At 44.4% G+C, this 19,578-nt stretch overlaps 1 protein-coding gene across 1 annotated transcript in view; it reads right to left on the bottom strand.

Moving 5' to 3' along the window:
* CTTNBP2 (cortactin binding protein 2) overlaps positions 1 to 19,578 on the bottom strand; it is a 321,332-nt gene that overhangs the window by 97,758 nt on the left and 203,996 nt on the right. The window contains 5 exon segments of the mRNA XM_030216832.1: positions 6,436 to 6,714; positions 10,775 to 10,859; positions 10,861 to 10,893; positions 17,975 to 18,217; positions 18,219 to 18,230. Coding sequence (XP_030072692.1) covers positions 6,436 to 6,714; positions 10,775 to 10,859; positions 10,861 to 10,893; positions 17,975 to 18,217; positions 18,219 to 18,230 — 652 coding nt within the window.

Here is a 19,578-nt window from a genome sequence, read left to right as displayed (position 1 = left end):
GGAAGCCTGTGGGAGCCAGTGCAGCCAGCGAAGATGAGTTGCTGCAGCCACTGGATGCCTCTGAGGTAGACTGGAGATGGACTGGGAATTCAGAAATTGAGTATCTGGTGTTATTTTAACCGAAGCAACTAGGGTTTAAAAAACACTGACTGCAGTGGACTGAATATCGGCCTCAACATTTTATAATTTTTCTAAATTTATACTCTTGCCTTTTCATACTGCAATAGCTGGCATTCAGTTATAACCATGTTTAGAAAAGCTTTATAAACTAAGATCATATTAATATTTACAACAAATATTTGTTGGACACTCTCAGGACTGAGGATGTGATAGCTTGAGGATAATCACACTTGCTCATAGTCATGGCACAGCAGCAAATAAAAATCCAAAAATAAAACAGGTAAAAAGGTTGAAAAAACAGCTTGATGGAACTGGCTCTGCAGAATGGGGCTATCCATGACCTCAGTCTGCGACCTCTGTTGCTACACCACAGCTGTAAACAAATAAAGTTATTTTTGGATTCCCAGTTTACTAGCAGGGATAATGAAACATTAGCCACAAAAAGTAAAATCTTAGTAAAAATACTTTAAAAGCCAGTGTGTGTAACACCATAGGAGCCTTCCTATCTGTCAAGGAAATGAGCACAAATTGTACTAGGACACTGAGGGGGAGGTGATGTTATAGTAATGCCAATGATGGAGCAGTAGGCCAAAATCAGAGTGAAAACAGCAGTGGCCATCACAGTCTGCTACACTGCAGCATGACTGCCCTCAGGAGGTTGAGAAAGTCTTGCAGATACAGCAAAGGGAGACTAAGGAACACATTCCACCATACTCAGTAGCAATCTAGAATTCCAATAAAAGCATAATAACAGGAGAGGAGTATCTAGTAGAAGCAAGTCAGAAAGGGTGCAGGGGGCATAGAAGGCTGGGTATTAATCTTTTGAGAAGGGTCATATGGCCAAATTAAAAAACAAACAACCAAACCAAGAACACAGTGGAGATGACAAAAATGGCTGGAAATATTTAATGTAGATCTTTGTACAACCTGACATGGCTGTGTTTCGGAAACAAGGCCTGCATCAGAGTCTAAATCTGTAGCTGCAAGAGATGTAGTGTCCGATGATACATAAACTGCCCTAAAGCCAAAGCGTCTCTGGAAACAATGAAAGTATTCCAATGTCTCTTAGACACGTTCCCGCCAAACTAAATTGTTAGCTATAGATTTAGATTCTTGATGCAGGCCTTGTTGCCAAAACACGGTGGTGTTGAGTCATACGAAGATCTACATTAAAATATTTCCAGCCATTTTTGTTGCCTCCACTGTGTTGTTGGTTTTGTTGTTTGGCTGTGAAGTGTGGTTCTTAAGAACATAAGAATAGCCATACTGGGTCAGCCCAATGGGTTCTGCCCATATGGCCAAGTACAGTGCTCGTGACAGCCATGTGGTTGGAATGAGGATCATAATGAGCATCTGAAGGGCACTGCTATAGCATGGTGGCTACAAGGAAGTACCTACTTCCTTTGTAAAATACTAGGCTAACTGGGTATATATGTATCTACTCTTTAGGTGTGGTCACTTAAGCCACCCATAGAACTTGTATAACAGCAGATGTCTACGTGCAGCAGAGATGAACAGAATGTACAGTATTCTGTAATCTGTGCATGTAAGTGGCAGCTCCAAGTATGCCCACACTTGCTCCTTCCCTGTGTGCCCTCCCCTTACAAACACATGCTATGCACATATGTACTTTGGTGGTGCATATGTGCTAGTATTCTAAACATTTACCCACAAAGCTTACATGTAAATGTTAGCATTAGTTAATAGAATTGCCCCACATTGTATTGGTTATTGTGGGGAGGGGTGGGGGAAAGGTTACTTCCTGTTCCGGGGCAGAGGGAGCATGGAACGAGCAAAGCCGACAGGCATGCGGCACCCCCCCCCCCCTCCCCAGCAGGTAAAAATGCACCTGGGGGGGGGGGGTCCTTTCGCCGGGGGGGGGGGGGCGCATCGGCGATCCGCCCCAGGTGTCAGCCACCCTAGGAACGCCACTGGATTTCAGGTACTGGTTTTCCTTCTATTCGGCTATCTGATGATAAAATGTTACCTGTTGAGGCTAAGTCTAGGGTTTTAGGTATAATTTTGGACACTTCATTGACTTACGAATTCCAAACTACTCAACTATAGACATATACTATCTTTAAATTGAAAGAGATGCATTCATTTGCTCATATTTTGATAAACGTTCTTATGCTATAGTGGTCCAAATACTCATTTTATCGCACCTTGGGGCCCTTTTACAAATACGCGTAAGGGCCTATGAATATGTAGCACACGTCAAATCGGCATTACCGCCCGGGCTAGTGCGTGCGCCTGGCAGTAATTCCGAGTTTGACGCATGCCGAAAACACAAGGTAGAAAATAATTTTCTATTTTCCTCTGCAGGGGGGGGGGGGGGGGGGGCATTCCAAGTGGTAATAGGCAGGTGGCGCACACTGGATAGTTACCGCCCAGGTAATGTGTGAGCCCTTACCGCTAAGCCAAATGGGTGGCGTTATGGACTCAGGTCATAAATAGACACGCTGGATTTAATTTTTCTGCATGTCTATTTCCCGGCCCAACCCCCCCCCCCCTTTTTTTTCCAGACACACCTGTAGAAATGGTCCAGTGCACATCCAATACACATGCCCACACTACTGCAGGCCACTTTTTTGAATGCCTTTGTAAAAGGCCCCCTTGATTATTAAAATATTCTTTATTTGGGTTTATCTTCTAAACCTATGAAGAAAGTACAATTAATTTCAAAACACTTCTGCTAGATTAATTTTTAGGTTGAGGAGGTTAAGTAGCATTCAGTGGTGTAGCCAAGGGTGGGCTTGGGTGGGCCCCAGGCCCACCCACTTTGAGCTCAGGCCCACCAGTAGCAGCACACCTATGATGTGGCCAGCAGAGCCAAGCTGAAAACTCCCAACAACTGTCCCTCCTGCATACCTTATAAATAGCAGATCTTCACCTGCAGGAAGCAGCGACTGATACATACTGCTTACACCGGCCCCACAACCTCTGACGTATTCCCGTTTATGCAGAAACAGGAAGCTGCATCAGTGGGAAGGAAGTGGGGCCTACATGAGTAGGTGTATTAGTTGCTTCTCACTGAAAATCTGAAATTTAAAAGGTGTGCAGGAGAGGAGGGATATTTGAGAGACCATATGGCAGCAGGTGAGAGGAGAGACCAAATCACCTATGGGATGGGGTGGGGGTTCTTCTGCCCACCCATCTTGGGCCCAGGCCCACCCAAAATTGGGGTGTCTGGCTACGCCCCTGGTAGCATTTCATCATACATCCTGGTGAACGAGAGTATATTGTTTATAGCAGCTTGTTTGATTTTTCAAGTAACATATGGAATTGCACCTGCAATGCTGATTGACATTGGGGCCAATAATTATTGTCTGTTTCATTACTATTTTTTTGTCTTGTTATGAAATATGATGTTGCTTCGACCTCCTTCTTTTAAAGGAATTCAGTGTGCTAGACAATTTACTTCCTTATTTTTCATTTGGAATTCTTTGCCAAGATCATTAGGGTTGAAATGAATTATTTGAAGTTTTGTAAAAGGCTAAAAACGTTTCTATTTGGGAACATCTAAATTTTACTTTTTTGTATTTTAATTATTGTTATATTTTATTTTTATGTATGAGTGTTTCTATTGATGTAATTTATTGATGTTTCTATACCAAACTTGTAAGCTGCACTGAACCCTTATTGGGGATATAGCAGCCAACAAAAGTGATATTGGTATCCATACAGTGAATGGATAGAGGATGTGTGGAAAGAGGGTCAGCGCAGCGGTTTGTCCAGATACCCCCAATTGTCAGCTGCTATTCGATAAGCAGAACAGTGGTGGTGGCAGCAGCTGGTGGTAAATATGTACAGTACATTCAGCAATGCTGATTATTCCTTGGATTCTATATACGATGCCTAGATTTGTGTGACAAAATTTGGGTGCACTCCAGAGATGTACGCACAAATGAATTGGCTAACGAGGCAATCAACGTTAATAATTGGATGCAAATGACCAATTATTGAAGTTAATTGGCACACATCTAGCTTCGAGCTATTCTATAAGGCATGGCATCTAACTCTAATAGCATGTAACTTGAAAGGAGGTGTGGCCATGGGAGGGATATGGGCATGTCAGGGACATTCCGAAAAGTAACATGCGGTCTTACAGCATACTGCCTCAGCATGCCAGCATTTACACTGGGTTTCAGTAGGCATAAGTCTGGCGCCCTAAAGACAGGTGTGGGAATCAGCACTAAGCGTGCCTCTACAAAGGGAATGTGCTCTTTACAGAACCACACTTAGCACCAATTTGTTTCCAGTGTTGAAATTTGAGCACCATTTATAGAAATCCCCCTATATGTATAGCAATGCTGAATATACATATCATTTTAAATGCAGCTGCCGATGCTTAAATTAACGTGCTGATTCTGCAGCTGAATATACCCCCCCCCCCCTCCCTATCTTGAAGGTTACCATAATACCAAAATGGTCTGCTGTCTTATAATGAATAACTTGTAGCGTGTGTCTTATCACAGCATCATTTAAAAGGACATCGTATTTCCATAAATGTGATGGTCGATATCTAAATGATGGTCTTAACTCAACATTTCTTCATCTTCACTATTTGGTGTATTTCAGGCTTGTCCAACCTACAGTTCATCGGCCAGAATCTGTCCCACCAAGTGCTTTTTCCTGGCCCTCTGAAACTTGATAATTCTTGTGGTGCTTACAGCAGGATTCCTGCTTCCTCACCATTACTCTGCTCTATGTAAGTTTGAGACACGTGGCATCAGAAGTTTGCAGTTTCAAGTCTCGCAAGACTTCAAACCGTGAGACCAACCCGAACTTCCGGCACCATGTGGCTCATGATTGCAGAGAGCCGTGTCGTAATGGGGAAGCAGGAATCCCACCACTTCTCCTACAGCTGAAAAGCCAGGTGAGGGGAAAAAGACTGGGTGAAGATTGGGTAGGTGGTGGTGGTGGGGGGGGGGGGGGGGGGGAGTGCTACATGAGGGAAAGAGATTGGATGAAATTTGGGGAGGGGACAATGCACCTTCGTATTTTACCACTATTTTACACAACATGTAGCAAAATATGACGGTACATGTTTTGGCCCTCCAAATTTATTTATTTAGATTTTGCTCACACCTTTTTCAGTAGTAGCTCAAGGTGAGTTACATTAAGGTACACTGGATATTTCTCTGTCCCAGGAGGGCTCACAATCTAAGTTTGTACCTGAGGCAATGGAGGGTTAAGTGACTTGCCCAAGATCACAAGGAGCAGCAGCGGGATTTGAAGTGGCCACCTCGGGACTGCAAGACTGGTGCTCTAACCACTAGGCCACTCCTCCACTCCAATGTTACAAAATATAAATGTGACGCCCGATAGAAAGAGGTTGGACAAGCCTGCTGTAATTCATCTTCACCCCCACTGGATGGACTTTGACCCAAATAGACTTGCCAAAGGTCACTCTGGGCTAGATTCTGTAGATGGAACCCAAAGATAGGTGACGAAATAATGCATGCTAAACTAGTATTCTGTACAGGGCAGTCTGTGTGGAATCACATTTACAGACTACTAGCTTAGAGTGCATTTTGCAACTAACTTCGGGTGCGAGCATTTATGCCTGCAAAAGGCTGGTGTAAATGCTCACATCCACCTGATGGCAGTTAGGCACATAAATGCAGATATTCGATAACATCATGTCTAATTTTGGGAACACCCCTGACCCAACCAAGCCCCTTACATGGCCACGGCCCCTTTGGAGTTGCGTGATTTGAATTTTGGTGTGCTTGTTATAGAATAGAGCATAGGGAAGATCCATGCATAACTCCTAATTACTGCCAATTAAGTGCTTATTAACACTAATAATTAATAGTGTCGCCTAATTAGCTAACTAGTTTGAGCATGCAACTTGGGCGACCTATATAGAATCGGTGGGGGTCTGGGTCAAAGTTCAGCACCTCTGCCTATGTATTTGAAAAAATGCACAGACTTAACTGCAGGGCAGGATTAGAGCATATGCAAACTAGGCATGTGCCTAGGCCCAAATATGTAGTGAGGAACTTTTTCAGATGTGCTAATCCAAGGATCCTAAGGCAGATTTTTGCACTATTAAGTCAACTGCTGGTGAGAGAATTTTAAAATGTATTTATAGTATGCTTGGGGGGGGGGGGGGGGGAGCTTGTTTACCTAGAGCCTACCAAAGGGTGAATCTTGCCCTGACTAACTCAAAACTGTCACTAGACTACAGACAACCTTTGAATATCAATTGAAATGTTATGTCGTCACAGCACTCCACAACACATTGTAGATAAGGCATTCAGCTTCCAGGGAGATTTCTTGTTTTCCTGAGAATGACAGTGCAGATACCTAGTTTGATGGATAATATAGAGCTTGCACTGAGGCCAAGGCTGGATTCTGCAGTGTTATTAAATGTCAGGACGTCGGGCCTTCCCCATCCATCAGAGACCACAACCTGGAAATGGTCCATAAGCGCTTGACTCACTGGTTTTTGAAAAAATCATCCCAGGTCCATTTGTTTGCGGATATTCAAAGCACATATTGTATCTGTGCTTTCAAAAACATTGGCTTCACAGCAGATCTGTACTGTCTCGTCAATGGAAATCCTCAGTAGGACTTTAATGACGTCTATTTAAAAGAAAGAAAAAAGGCATTCATGCAAAATAATGGTATATAAATGACTGCTCAGATACCTTAAATAAACATATTCCTCCACCTGATATTTAAAAATTTTAATGCTGAAATAGCAGGCCTATCTTTGGCCGGTTTCAAATTAACCGGCCAGCGCTGAATATCGGCTGGGCCAAAACACTTGGATATTCAATGTCAGTCAACAGAAACAGCCCGGCATTGACTATCCTGTATCAGCACCGACAGCGGGAGTCAGCCTGACTAACTTCTGTGTTCTGAATATCAGGTCTACTGTGCTATTATGCACTACAGCTGATCCTGTATCATACATTGTAAGGGGAGGAATTCAGTAAATGGAGCCCGAAATTAGGCACTGGGAAGATCCGCGTTAAACTAGTATTCTGCAAAGGGTGCTCTCCGCCTAGGGTAGCCATATGTCCGGTTTTACCCAGACATGTCCTCTTTTTGAGGACAAGGCTGGGCAACTGGGGCAGGTATTGCCATCCTGCCCATTTGTCTGGATTTGCGGACAAACGGGCAGGTTGGCAAGTGGATGGGCAGGTGGGTCTCGGGGTGCCCTATCCTCCCCTCCCTCCTTTACCTTAGTATGATGCCCCTGGTGGTCTAGTGCCCTCTTCGGAGCAGGACAGAGCCCCCTTTTCCTGTTCGGTATGTCTACAGACTGTCTTGCTCCTGGCACCACTTCAAAATGGCTGCCGAGAGGTCAAAGCGGCGGGCCCCTTGCTTCCAGCGCTATTCTATAAAACCGTTCCTAACTTTATAAAATAGCGCTTAAGTGGTGTTTTTTCTTGCTGATTTTTTAGGCGTGATTTTTAGAATTCATCCCTATACTATAAAATGTGCACCTAAGTCACTTAGGGAGAAATTCTATAAATGGCACTCAAAATGAACGCTGAAAAAAAACTGGCACCAAGCGCCCTTTATAGAATTGGGCATAGTGCTCATTCCCGTACCCAACTTTGAGTGCCAGACTCACACCTGCTGAAATCTGGTATAAATGCTGCCCCCCCCCCCCCCCCAAGTTAGAATTCTATAATTACACGCATAACTTTTTGGAATGCCCCTGAACTGCCCAAGCCCCTCCTATTGCCATGCCCCCTTTTGGGTTATGCGCTATGGAAGTTAGACATATATAGAACACCACACAGCCAGATGCGCGTGCAAATTTTAATGAGTGCCAATTAACATCAATAATGGTTGTTAGAACCCAATTATTGATGGTTAAGAGCTCGTTAACCAATGAACTTCATTTATATCTCAGTAGCACATGCAAATTTGAGTGGCATACATAGAATATGAGGGTTGGTGTGCAAATACATGGGGGGGGGGGGGGTTAATGTGGCAGGATCATGGGCATGTCATGGGTATTTTGCCTAACAATGAATGCAACTTCTAAAATAACATAAGTTGTGCGGGTGCCATGGTGCACTTACGTATGCACTTTTGAGCCTGCCATTGGGTTGAAATAAGTGCCCATACCTATATTTTGGTATATCGATGCCGCCTTATACTTGTATTCTATATAGCTTGGGTGTGCCCAGTGGCGTACCTAGCTTGGTTGCTACCTGGGGTGGAGCACCCTCCTCCTCAGGAACTTCACCCCCCTGCCTCCCTCCTCCAAGCAATAAGGGGTGCATTGAGCAGTCAGGGAGCCGCAGTCCACAGGTGAGCGGCTATCAGTTCTGAAGGTCCCCTGCCCCCTCTGATGTCAACCTCCTGTTCCGGGACAGGGGACCGGCAGAGCCAACAGCCACTTACCTGTAGACTGTGGTTCTATGACTGTACTGCCTTCACCTGGGGTGGATCTCACCCACTGCCCTGCCCTTGGTAGCCACTGGGGTGCACCTAAGTGCTATTACAGAATGAAATGCTAAGTGTATCTTTTTGGGGTACTAAATTAATGGTACCTCAAATCTTCAAACACAATCAAAATCATTTTCATACCAAAGATTTTTACAGAGTAGGAAAAAGCCTCAGAACTGAAGTGGCTTTTTTATGTATGTAACAAATGGCCAGCGCTGAGCACAGGCAAGACAAGACAGAACTAGAGACCGTTTCCAAAACCATCCCTCTACCAAGACCCTGAAGCAGCTTGACGAAACGCTGGCCATCGTTGGCTTGGGGCGAGGGAGAGAAAAAACGAGCTTTAATTGAAGAACTCCCTGGTGCTGGCAGCTAGTGGTTTGAAAGATAAGTGTTCTTTCAACACTACATTTTTTGCATTACCCTGTAGATCAACATAGCAGTTAACGCCCAAACTATGAGTGATATTCAGTATAACATATCACTTTTTTGTTTAATATATGTGTAAATGTGTGAGGGATATCAAAAACACCACACATCACAGAAGGTTTTTTTGGCCAATGATGAACAGAGGATCTTTTCAGACCTGTTAAGCTCCAATAGATGGTTATAATCTAGGAGCTCTGTGAGGCCTTTTTCCTTCTAGACTACAGAACAGTACTATCTTTAGATACTTTAATCATTTTCATTTGGTGGAAATTATTGTGCCTAGGTATTATCTAACGATTGTGTATTTCCACACCCTAAACAGTACTCACAAGTTTTTTTTATGTATGGCCACAAGTGTATTCCATCACGAGCTAATAAAACCTACCCCTTCCTTCTCCTTTTATTTTTTTCTTTTATCCCTTTTTTGTTCTTTTTTATTTTGTACATATTTCTTAAAATACCACTGTCTTAATCTTGTGCACACAATACTTCTTCCACAATCCACTTTAATCTTATATAGCAAGTTTTTTGTCAGCGTTTTGCGGCTGACAGTGTGTCAGGGAACTGCTAACTGTGCTGAAGACACACGATTAAGGCAGCGGTATTTCAAGAAATATGTACAAAAATAAGAAAAGAAGGCCCATGCTGGAATAGCTTGTGGCCATACATAAAAAAGCCATTTCAGTTCCGAGGCTTTTTTTCTACCCTGAAAATATTTTGATTAGAAGATGATTTTGTTGAGGCGAATAACATAAAACCCTTGTGTAGAGCTCAAGTTTGAAGTTACAGTGGGAGTGTTTGAAGATTTGAGGTGCCTCTAGACCACTGTCCTCATACAGACTTTTTGGACATAATTAATGGCACCAATTTATAGAATTGCCATTCTATTCTATAAGCGAAAGAAGGTGCCTGCTTTATACAATATTATATAGATTATATTGAAAGTAATTTAAACGGACAGGAGTGGCTCTTGGCCCACTTAAACTGCCTGTGCGGGGACTGTCCACTAATATTCAGCAGAAGGGTTACCATATTGAGGACAGATTGAGCCAGTCCGGATTTTACTTCTATTGAGCGCCCTGGAAGTAAAACCTGGACTAGATCAATCTGTCCTCCTTTTTCTGGAGCCATATGGTAACCCATTGTCTGCAGAACTTAACCAGTTGTTGCTGAGAATATTACCATCAGCCCCTAAACTGAAAGCGACTATTTGTGGGCGTTCTGGGGGCAGAGTTTGACACTTATGGCAGTAAAGTGCTAATAACTGCCTAAGTAAAGTGGCCAAATCGGACCGCTTAAAACTCAGTCCTACTTTATGCTTGGTTAACACTGAAAATAAAGCCAGCAATGCTGGGGTGTTCCAGGAGCATGACCGGTTAAGTCCCGATATTCGGATCAACTGGCTAAGCTTAGCAGCCAAATAAGGCCTGCTATAAACTGCAGGTCTAGTCTCTTCCTGCTAAGCCATGGATAGTTAAATCTGACTATCAAGTTAAGCCAGTTATGTGCTAGCCGGCGTTGAAAATCCCAGATTTTCAGTGCCGATTGGTGGAAATGGCCCAGCACTGAGTATCTGGGTTGAACAAAGGCAGCGGGCAATCAAAGCACTGCCCACCACCCGCTGAATATCGGAAGTATAGGACTTTGGGTTTATTTGTAAAAATGTAACCTTTCAAAATGTCTGAAAAAAAAAATTATCAAAAGCCAATTAACGGTACATGTAGGCCTTCAAGGTCCAAACTCTTTTGTCCTAAAAATCAAAAATTGACACAGACCTAAAGGATCTTCTAAAGCTGCCACTCACTTAAGTTCTCTAGGAGATGTTTGCAGTCATCAGTGGCCACATCGTGCACTGTCCGGTTGCATTTATCTTTCTGTTCATTGTCCAAAACCATTATGGCTACAGAGGATTTCTAGACAGTCCTGCAAATACAAAGAACTGCATCAGTTTATGTGTAAAATATTAACATGAATGCCAAGCCCCAGAGAGTCCAATGATGACCGAGAAACTGGATGAAATTGTTTCAATCTAAAGTTCAATTAAATATTAGTATACAGGGACATCGATAATAATTTTATAACAAGTACCTAGTTCAAAAGAATGCTTATTTAAGCAGTGGCGTAGCAAGGGCGGGGGCGATGGGGCGGTCCACCCCAGGGTGCATGCTGCTGGAGGGGTGCAGAGAGCAGCCTGTCGGCTCTGCTGGTTCCCTGCTCCATCTGCCCTGGAAAAGGTACTTCCTGTTCCGGGCACAGGGAGCCAGTGGAGCGACAGCCGTGCGGCTGCTCTCTGCAGCTAAGAATGCACCCAGTGGGGGGGGGGGGGAGGGGGGGGGTCGTGCTGCACGCCTGGGGGGGGGGGGGCAGCACGACCGAGGAACGCCACTGATTTTTAAGTTATACTATTCTGAAAACGCTAGGCACCTACTTTTCTTTATAAAAACAAAATTAGCCCTAAAGGAGGTTCAAAAATATGCCTTAATTTAACTCGGGATCGCATACACCAACACTACAGCTGGAGTAAATGACCATGGCCTATATTTTGCAAATGTGTAAGTAAATTAAGCATTAGGGGCCCTTTACTAGGCCGCATAAGGGTCTACGTGTGTCCGATGTGCACCAAAATGGAGTTACCTTGCACGGCTACCGCGTGGCCCTTTGCGATAATTTCATTTTTGCCCACGCCATCCGCTACACTGCATCCCAAAGATATTTTTTATTTTTCTGGTGCGCATCAGCTACACGTGCCAAGTGGCATTGGTGCATGTAGGTCATTACCGCCTGGTTACCGTGTGAGACCTTTACTGCTAGGTCAATGGCTGGCGGTAAGGTCTGAGACCCAAAATGGACGAATGGCAATTTTGATTTTGCCGCACGTCCAATTTTCAGCAAAAATTTTGTAAGAGGGCTTTTTCACAGGCACACTGAAAATGGATTGGCAAGAACCCAAAACCCACGCCTACACTACCGCAATCCATTTTTCAGCGCACCTTACTAAAAGGACCCCTTAATAATCAATGCACCAACTGTGAGTTCCCATTACACTCTACTCAAACTCCAGCCCTGTGCACACCCACAATGAAAGTATATGCCATCAAATTAACATGTGTACTTTTATAATGGGCACTAAGGGCTTCTTTTATCAAATCACGCTAGCGGGTCCCTGCTGCGTTAATGCTGACAAAGCCCCTCCTCATTGAATGAGCTTTAACAGCTGTTAAGCTTCAAAAAGGGAAACAAAATAGTAATGTTTATGTTGTACTTGCAACATCTGATAAATTGCCATAAAATTTGGACTAGCCAGTCTTATCGATGTAGAATAAAATGTAAAAGAAAAGGAACTCCATTAAAAACATGAAAGAATACCAATCATACAGAAGGAAAGAAATCCTTTAATCTAAACTGTAAGGAGGTGGTGGAGAAAAAAAAACTGTGGCGGAATTCAAAATGGAGTGGGATGAACACAGGGGATCTCTAATTAGAAAATGAATGATATAAAAACAAAACTTCAATATGTGTTTGCATATCAAGTGGTGCTTAGATGGCGACTCTGGCTGTTATCAACTAAGGCCGGTGCTGGGCTGGCTTGTACGGTCTGAATCCCGCACATAGCATTCTGGTTTAAGATGGGCTGTGGACAGCTTTGATGGAAACTCCAGGAATTTGGAACGTGGAGGACGGCTCGTGGCAGACTGTTACAGTCTGTGTCCCGCAAATGATAAGATGGATTTGGGATGGCTTTGACAGCAATTCCAGTAGTTGTAATATAAGGACAGAGCCGGGTAGACTTCTATGGTTTATGTCCCAGAAACAACAAAGAAAAAACCATGAACAAGTATATAATATCATGTTCATTGTTGATTTAATCTAGAACTGAGAATGAATGAGACTGTTGGGCAGACTGGATGGACTGTCCCGGTCTTTATTTCCCGTCACTTACTAGGTTACTATAGAATGTAGAATGAAGTGATCTCTTCTATCAATCGCCTCCCAGCATTAATTAAGAAAGCTTAATTCCCTTAGGCGTAGGGTTATCATATGTCTGGATTTACCCGAACATGTCCTCTTTTGAGGACATGTCCAGGCGTCCGGACGGGTATTGCCAGTCCGCCCGTTTGTCCAGATTTCTGGCCTATCCTAGCCTCTCCCCTTCCCTTACTTACTATCTACTGCCCTGGTGGTCTAGTGACCTCTTCGGGGCAGGAAAGAGCCCCTCTTTTCTGTCCCGGAGCGCTGCCCTTGCCCTGCATGCTGTTGCTGTGATGGTTCGGGATTCAAAATGGCCACCGAGAGTTGAAGCGGCCTTGCAAGACTTCAACTCTCAGCGGCCATTTTGAATCCCGAGACCGTCACAGCAAGAGGACGCAGGGCAAGGACAGAGGGGGCTCTTTCCTGCCCCAAAGAGGTCACTAGACCACCAGGGCAGTAGACAGTAAGTAAGGGGAGGGGAGGTGACCCGGGGGAGGGGAGGGTGACGAGGGGGGGCAGGGAAGGGGAATATGTAACCCGGGGGAGGGGAATATGTGCCAGTGGGCGGGGTGAGGATGTGAAAGGGGTGGGGTGTGGGTGGGGCATGGGGTGGGGCATGTGTCCTCTTTTTGAGAGAACAAAATATGGTAACTCTACTTAGGCGCAAAGTACACTTAAGTCCATTGCTGCTCATTTTCAAAGCACATAGACTTACAAAGTTGCACAGTAATATATGAAACTTTGCAAGGTTTATGGGGTCCTTTTACTAAGCTGCAGTAAAAAGTGGCTTCTGCTGGTTTGGACAATGTGAAATTGGCACGCGCTAGGCCATTTTTTACCATATTTGGGAAAAAGGCCTTTTTTAAATGGGGTAGTAAATGGCCGTGCTCTAATATGAAAAGTAGCGGATGGCTATATATACTGCCTGAGCCCTTAATGCCACCTATTTACTTTGCAGAAAGGGCTCATGAACTATTCATGCGGTAATCAGGCAGCACGTGCCAATGTGGCCACACTGCCGATTACTGCCCAGAAGGCTCCCATGGTAGAACTAGAAAATTATTTACTATCGCGGAAAACAGAACGGCACCAACTTCAAAATTAACGCCAGGCGCCCATGGTGGTAGTGTGATTTGGTGTTCACTACCCATACATTAGCCCTACTGCGGCTTAGTAAAAGGACCCCTATATGATTTGAAAATGAGGCTCATTGTGGGGGGGGGGCTTTTACAAAGGCACGCTAGCATTGTTAGCGTGGGCTGATTAGCACGCGCTAAATGATAGAGACGGCCATAGGAATATATGGGCATCTCTAGTATTTAGCCCATGCATATTTAATATACAAGCTAAAAAAGCTAGCGAGTCTTTGTAAAAGGGCGGCCTTTGTGTTCTCACATGTAACTGCGAAGGTGGCATTCACCCCTTGGCAGTGGTTTATCCCGGAAGTAATGTAGCGAAGCTGGCGCTAAAACGGCATATGGGGGAAGTCCTGATACAGCTTAGCAGCGAAACATGCATGTCGGACCATCTTTGAGCCCCAGCCCGAACACTTACACAGATAAGTGTTTAATGACTGGGCAATGAGTACCACTAAGGCAAAACTAAAGAACATTGTGAACATTGGATTGAAAGTGATGGAGGGAAATGTTTATCTAGGACCCAAGTACTTTAAAGTGTTATATATATAAGGTTCCTAGTAAGATTGATATAAGAAAAACTGCCCAAAATATTGATTCACCTGGGAAGGGCAATGACCATTTCCACTATTCTTGCAAGCGCTTTATAGAGTTTATACACATTGATGTGTACAAACTGCCACATTTAGGTGCAACCATTTACATCAGCCGTAGACAAAGGCATAAGTGCTCACAACAAAGTTTGGATGAATAACCGGGTACGTTTTAATGTACGAGAGGTCCTTTTACTAAGGTGTGCTGAAAAAATGGCCTGGCGGTAGTGTAACTTTGGGTTTTGGACGAGCTCAGAATCATTTTTCAGCGCACTGTAAAAATGGCTTTTTTAAAATTTTGACTGAAAATGGACGTGCGGCAAAATGAAAATTGGCACGTGTCCATTTTGGGTCTGAGATCTTACCGCCACCCATTGGCTTAGCGGTAAGGTCTCACGTTTTAACCGGGCGGTACAGGTCTACATGCGTAGAATGCCTTTTACCGCTCGGCTAGTGCCGCACACCAGAAAATAAAAAAGTATTTTCTAGCACGCATAAGGGACGTGAGTCAAAAATGAAATTGCAGCCTGGGCCACGTGGTAGCTGGGTGGTAATCCCAAATTGGTGCGTGTCGGGCATGCGTAGGCACCTACATGGCTGAGTAAAAGGGCCCCTAAAAGATTTGGCGTGCAAACATGCTGTTAAAGAATTACTAGCTAAGGGACCCTTTTACATCCAGTGGTAACTCTGAATTTGGCGTGCGCTAAAAACGTGTGGTAGAAAATAATTTTCTATTTCTACCACGGGGCGTTCCCGGCGGTAATCGGCAGTTGGCGCACACTGGCCAGTTACCAAGCGGGTAACACGTGAAGCCCTTACCGCTAAGTCAATGCCGACAAAGCCATTCAATATGAATGAGCAGTGCTTGCCGTGTCGGGAATCACTAGCGCGGTTTGGTAAAAGAGGCCCTAAATGAGGAATGACTTTAAGTGATGATTAGCAGTGCAGAACACACACACCAAACGTTTAATCCTGTGATGATAAGAAAGGAGAGACATATGATGTAGCTGAGAGGTATTAGGTTAAGATGAAATGACATTTTCAGAGTGGGTGATGAATATTTCTACCACATTCTTTGGCAGACCATTGCACATAACACAGTGTTCATGAATTCAGACTGGGAGACTAGGCTCATTTTTCACACTAGCAGCTGAAGTCACTAACCTTGTGCCAATCAAAATAATAATATAATCAAGACCATAATAGCTGATTATTGAGGAATTAGATGAAGCTCTGGAAATATCAGTCTTGATTTTCCAGCAGTCATTTCCCCAGACGTATTGCAGTAAAACACCCACAATACCATTCCACTCTATGAAAGGACTGTTGTCCCCATGTGCATGGGATTAGAACAGAGGACTCAGACAAGGTGAGGAAAAAAGTATTATACTTTGCAAATCTTCACAATCATTAACCATATATAGCTGCTGTGGTTTAAGCATGCTCTGGTTTGCCAACAACACCTGATAGCTGCAGCCAGGGGCAAACTGAACATATGAGCAACCGGGGCAGTGCCCAAGGGCCCAGAGGTTCTGAGGGGGGGGGGGTCCAGTGCCTCTCTCCCACCCTGCATACTATAGCCCCCCAGGTCTACTTTGAAGGGTCCTGGTGGTCTAGTGGTCTCTTCCGAGGCAAGAAAGAACCCCCACTCTTTCCTACCTGCTGTTCTCTTTCTGCCGGAACGGGGCCGGGGGGGGGGGGGGAGTGGGGGGGGCTCGGTTTTAGAGTTATCTTCCAGCCTCGGTGCAGGCAGTCCCTACAGCCAGGAATGAGAGGAAGGCGCCATCTCTTGAAGCAGGTAGTAAGGTCAAGGGTTGAGGAAGATGTCCATGGGAAAGAGTGGAACCTGGGAGGGTAGAGGTGAGGAGTACCCAAGGGTTGGATAGTCTCTACCTTAGGGGAGGAGGCAACTGGCTTCCATGAGGGTAAGTTATATAAATCATCCTGGTAAATGACTTTCCTGCCAGCAACAGAAGAAGAGTCCATGCTGCCTAGAATAGGGCAGGGCTTCCGTAAACTGCAGGAGAGTGAATACTGCAGGAGAAAGGTTTCCAGGTTTAAATGGTAGCTCAGGTTTTGGCTATATGCTGTCTGAGGAGAAAAGCCTAGAAGGTGTTAGTATACGACAAAAGCGAAGCTGGGTCTACAGCACAAGGTCAGATACCCATCCTGGTTACAGGTAAAACCTGGTATGAGAGTATAGTCCTGAAAGGCAAGGCCAGGATATTCAGTAAACATTCACACCCCCCCCCCCCCCCCCCCCCATTTTCAGACGCATTTGATTGGCCAGGATCAGCAACCTGGCTGATTCAATGCAGAATAATCGGCTATCCACCGGTATTCAGCGATACATGGCCAGTCATGTAATCACTGATACTAGCTAGTTAGCAGCTAGCGGGTTATATCATGTGATGTTAACCAGCTATCCGCCAATTTTAAAGTCAGACCCAGCCATGTTTGGCAGCCTTATTTGGCCGTGTGAACCCTGGAATATCTTTGGCCGGTCTGACTTTAACCGACCAGTGCTGAATATTGGCCTGGCCAGTTAGTCTGACCGGCCAAAGTTAAATAAGATATTCAATGCCAGTCACCAGAAATGGTCCAAGCGTTGAATATCGTCTCTCAGCGATGTCCGTTGGGAGTTAACCGGTCTAATTCCCGTGGTCTGAAAATCTGCTTTCAGTCAAGTAGAGCCATAGCTGCTGGTAAAGAGGCATGGAGAAATCTGGTGGGAATTAAAACCTAGGATATGCCGGGAAGTAGCATGCTGGCAAAGGGGACATGCATGCTGGTGAAGCTGGAATATATAAAAGACTACTTGGCTATGCTTATGTTTAATGGTCTAATTCCATAGCTATCGAGGGGGGAATACTTTTGTGATGAGATTGTGAGTAAACAGTATGCTTAAGAGGAGAAATCCCAAAGCTATGCAAAGAAGATACTTTATTTGAGCTTTATGTTTCAATAAAGAAGTTATAAGTTTCTTGGATGCTTTGGACTGAATCTCTGGAATTCAGACCAAGCTTCCTGAAGTAATTAGGCAGTAAGGAGGTTTGGAAGTCAAGGATGTTGGGCATACGGGCCATGAGGTAGATAGATAGATAGATAGATAGATAGATAGATAGATAGATAGATAGATAGATAGATAGATAGATAGATAGATAGATAGATAGATGTGAGAGAGCAATAAGATCTAAGAAACAATGTCATACAAGTCAGAGCTTAATTGTTCACCTTAAAGTTGTCAGGCATTCAGAGTACTTGATTAAACACTGTAGCTGATTCTCAAGACTTATCTGGACAAACCTTAAAGCCCTTTGATGCTGCTATATGGGCAAGCCGTCCAACCCTCTTTGTCAGCATGTTGATGAGATCTGCAGAAACAACAGGCTTAATTTTATGGCTATTGCTGGTCTCTCTGCCATCGAAATCCAAATGGCCAGGATCGAGCTCTGCATCACCAAGAAAGTTTCCATCCTCTGCAGGTCCATAGTACATAAGAAACTTAAGGCAGTCAACACTACCAGAATCCATAGCTGCATGAACCGGGTGTCCAGCCATCCTGGAAAAGAAAAGGCAATTTTTATGCATTTTTTCCCAAACACAAAAAAGCGATTAGGGGTGAATCTGCGCTGCACATTAGAATTCATACATGCAAACTTTGAGTTCTTGTCTCACTTTTACGAATATCAGGCTTACTTTCAAAAGAGAAGGGCGCCCACCTTTCGACACAAATCGAGAGATGGGTATCCTTCTCCCAGGGTTGCCCAAATTGGCATAATTGAAAGTCCTCAACTGCTTTCCGTCGCGGGGACGACTAAAGCATAGCGAAGGTGGGACTGTTGCATGCTTATCACATGGGCGTCCTCGACCAATAATGGAAAAAAGAAGGGCGTCCCTGACGAGTACTTGGCCGACTTTACTTGGTCCATTTTTAGAATCAGAAGTCTCAAGCAAAAGAGATACATCTAATGGAATTTCAGGTATTTGATTCTGTTCCTTTCCTGGGACATAATAAGCACAGGTAAATGGTGGTAAATTCTGATCTGGTATGTTCAAAATGTCCCGCAAATAATGTTTAACATTTCGAGAGGAGAAACAGTCTTTATTCTGGGAAAGTTAACAAATCTTAGGTTATGATTTTTTGTATAATTATCAAATATTTCCATTTCTCAAGTCATTTGTCATCAAAGGTTGAAGTGTTTCCAATTTCGTAATTCTTTGATCCATCTTTTCAATTTTGTTATCCGTAACTTTAATCTTTTCCTCTGTCCTTCTTAAGTCATTCTCTAACAAAATTTACTTTAGGCACCATTTCATTAGCCTGTTCAGAAAAGTTTGACCCAAGGTGGAAACTTAATCCCATAATGTATCCAGTGTAACCTCCTTTGGTTTAACCACTAATTCCTTTGGAATTTCAAACCTCTCAGAAGTCTTCACAGGAATCTCGCTCTGGCCCCTCGGCACCTCTCCCCCGCATTCCACGGTGGCAGCGTCTCTCCCTTCTCTGATAGAGACGAGTCCTCCACTCGACGCTCTTCCGGGTCCATACCACCTTCACAGGGAGACCCTGTCGAGTCAGCGAGAAAGGAGCTTGCGCCTACCGGCTGGGGAGGCAGAGTGCACATATCGGGGCTCAAGGTGGCATCCAGGCCAGGGGAGGACTGATTCTCCTAAAACGCCGGAGCTCCCTACTGGCAGCATTCCGATATCTGAAGGAACTCCCTGCGGTCTCAAAAAACGGTCGATAGGACCAGGTAAGGAGGGAGTTGGTAGCGAGGCTCTAGCTCGTTTAGGCATTGTGTCAGCAGGAACGAGACTCGCAGCGTCTCAATAGGGTGCGGCCATCTTGGATCAACCGAATCCTTAACTGTGTCTCCGCAGTATATATTGAAGTAACTGAGTAACTG

Source organism: Microcaecilia unicolor, chromosome 10 (assembly GCF_901765095.1).
Source record: "Microcaecilia unicolor chromosome 10, aMicUni1.1, whole genome shotgun sequence".
In the NCBI taxonomy this organism is placed as follows: Eukaryota; Metazoa; Chordata; class Amphibia; order Gymnophiona; family Siphonopidae; genus Microcaecilia; species Microcaecilia unicolor.
This window is presented reverse-complemented; position numbering and strand designations above follow the sequence as displayed.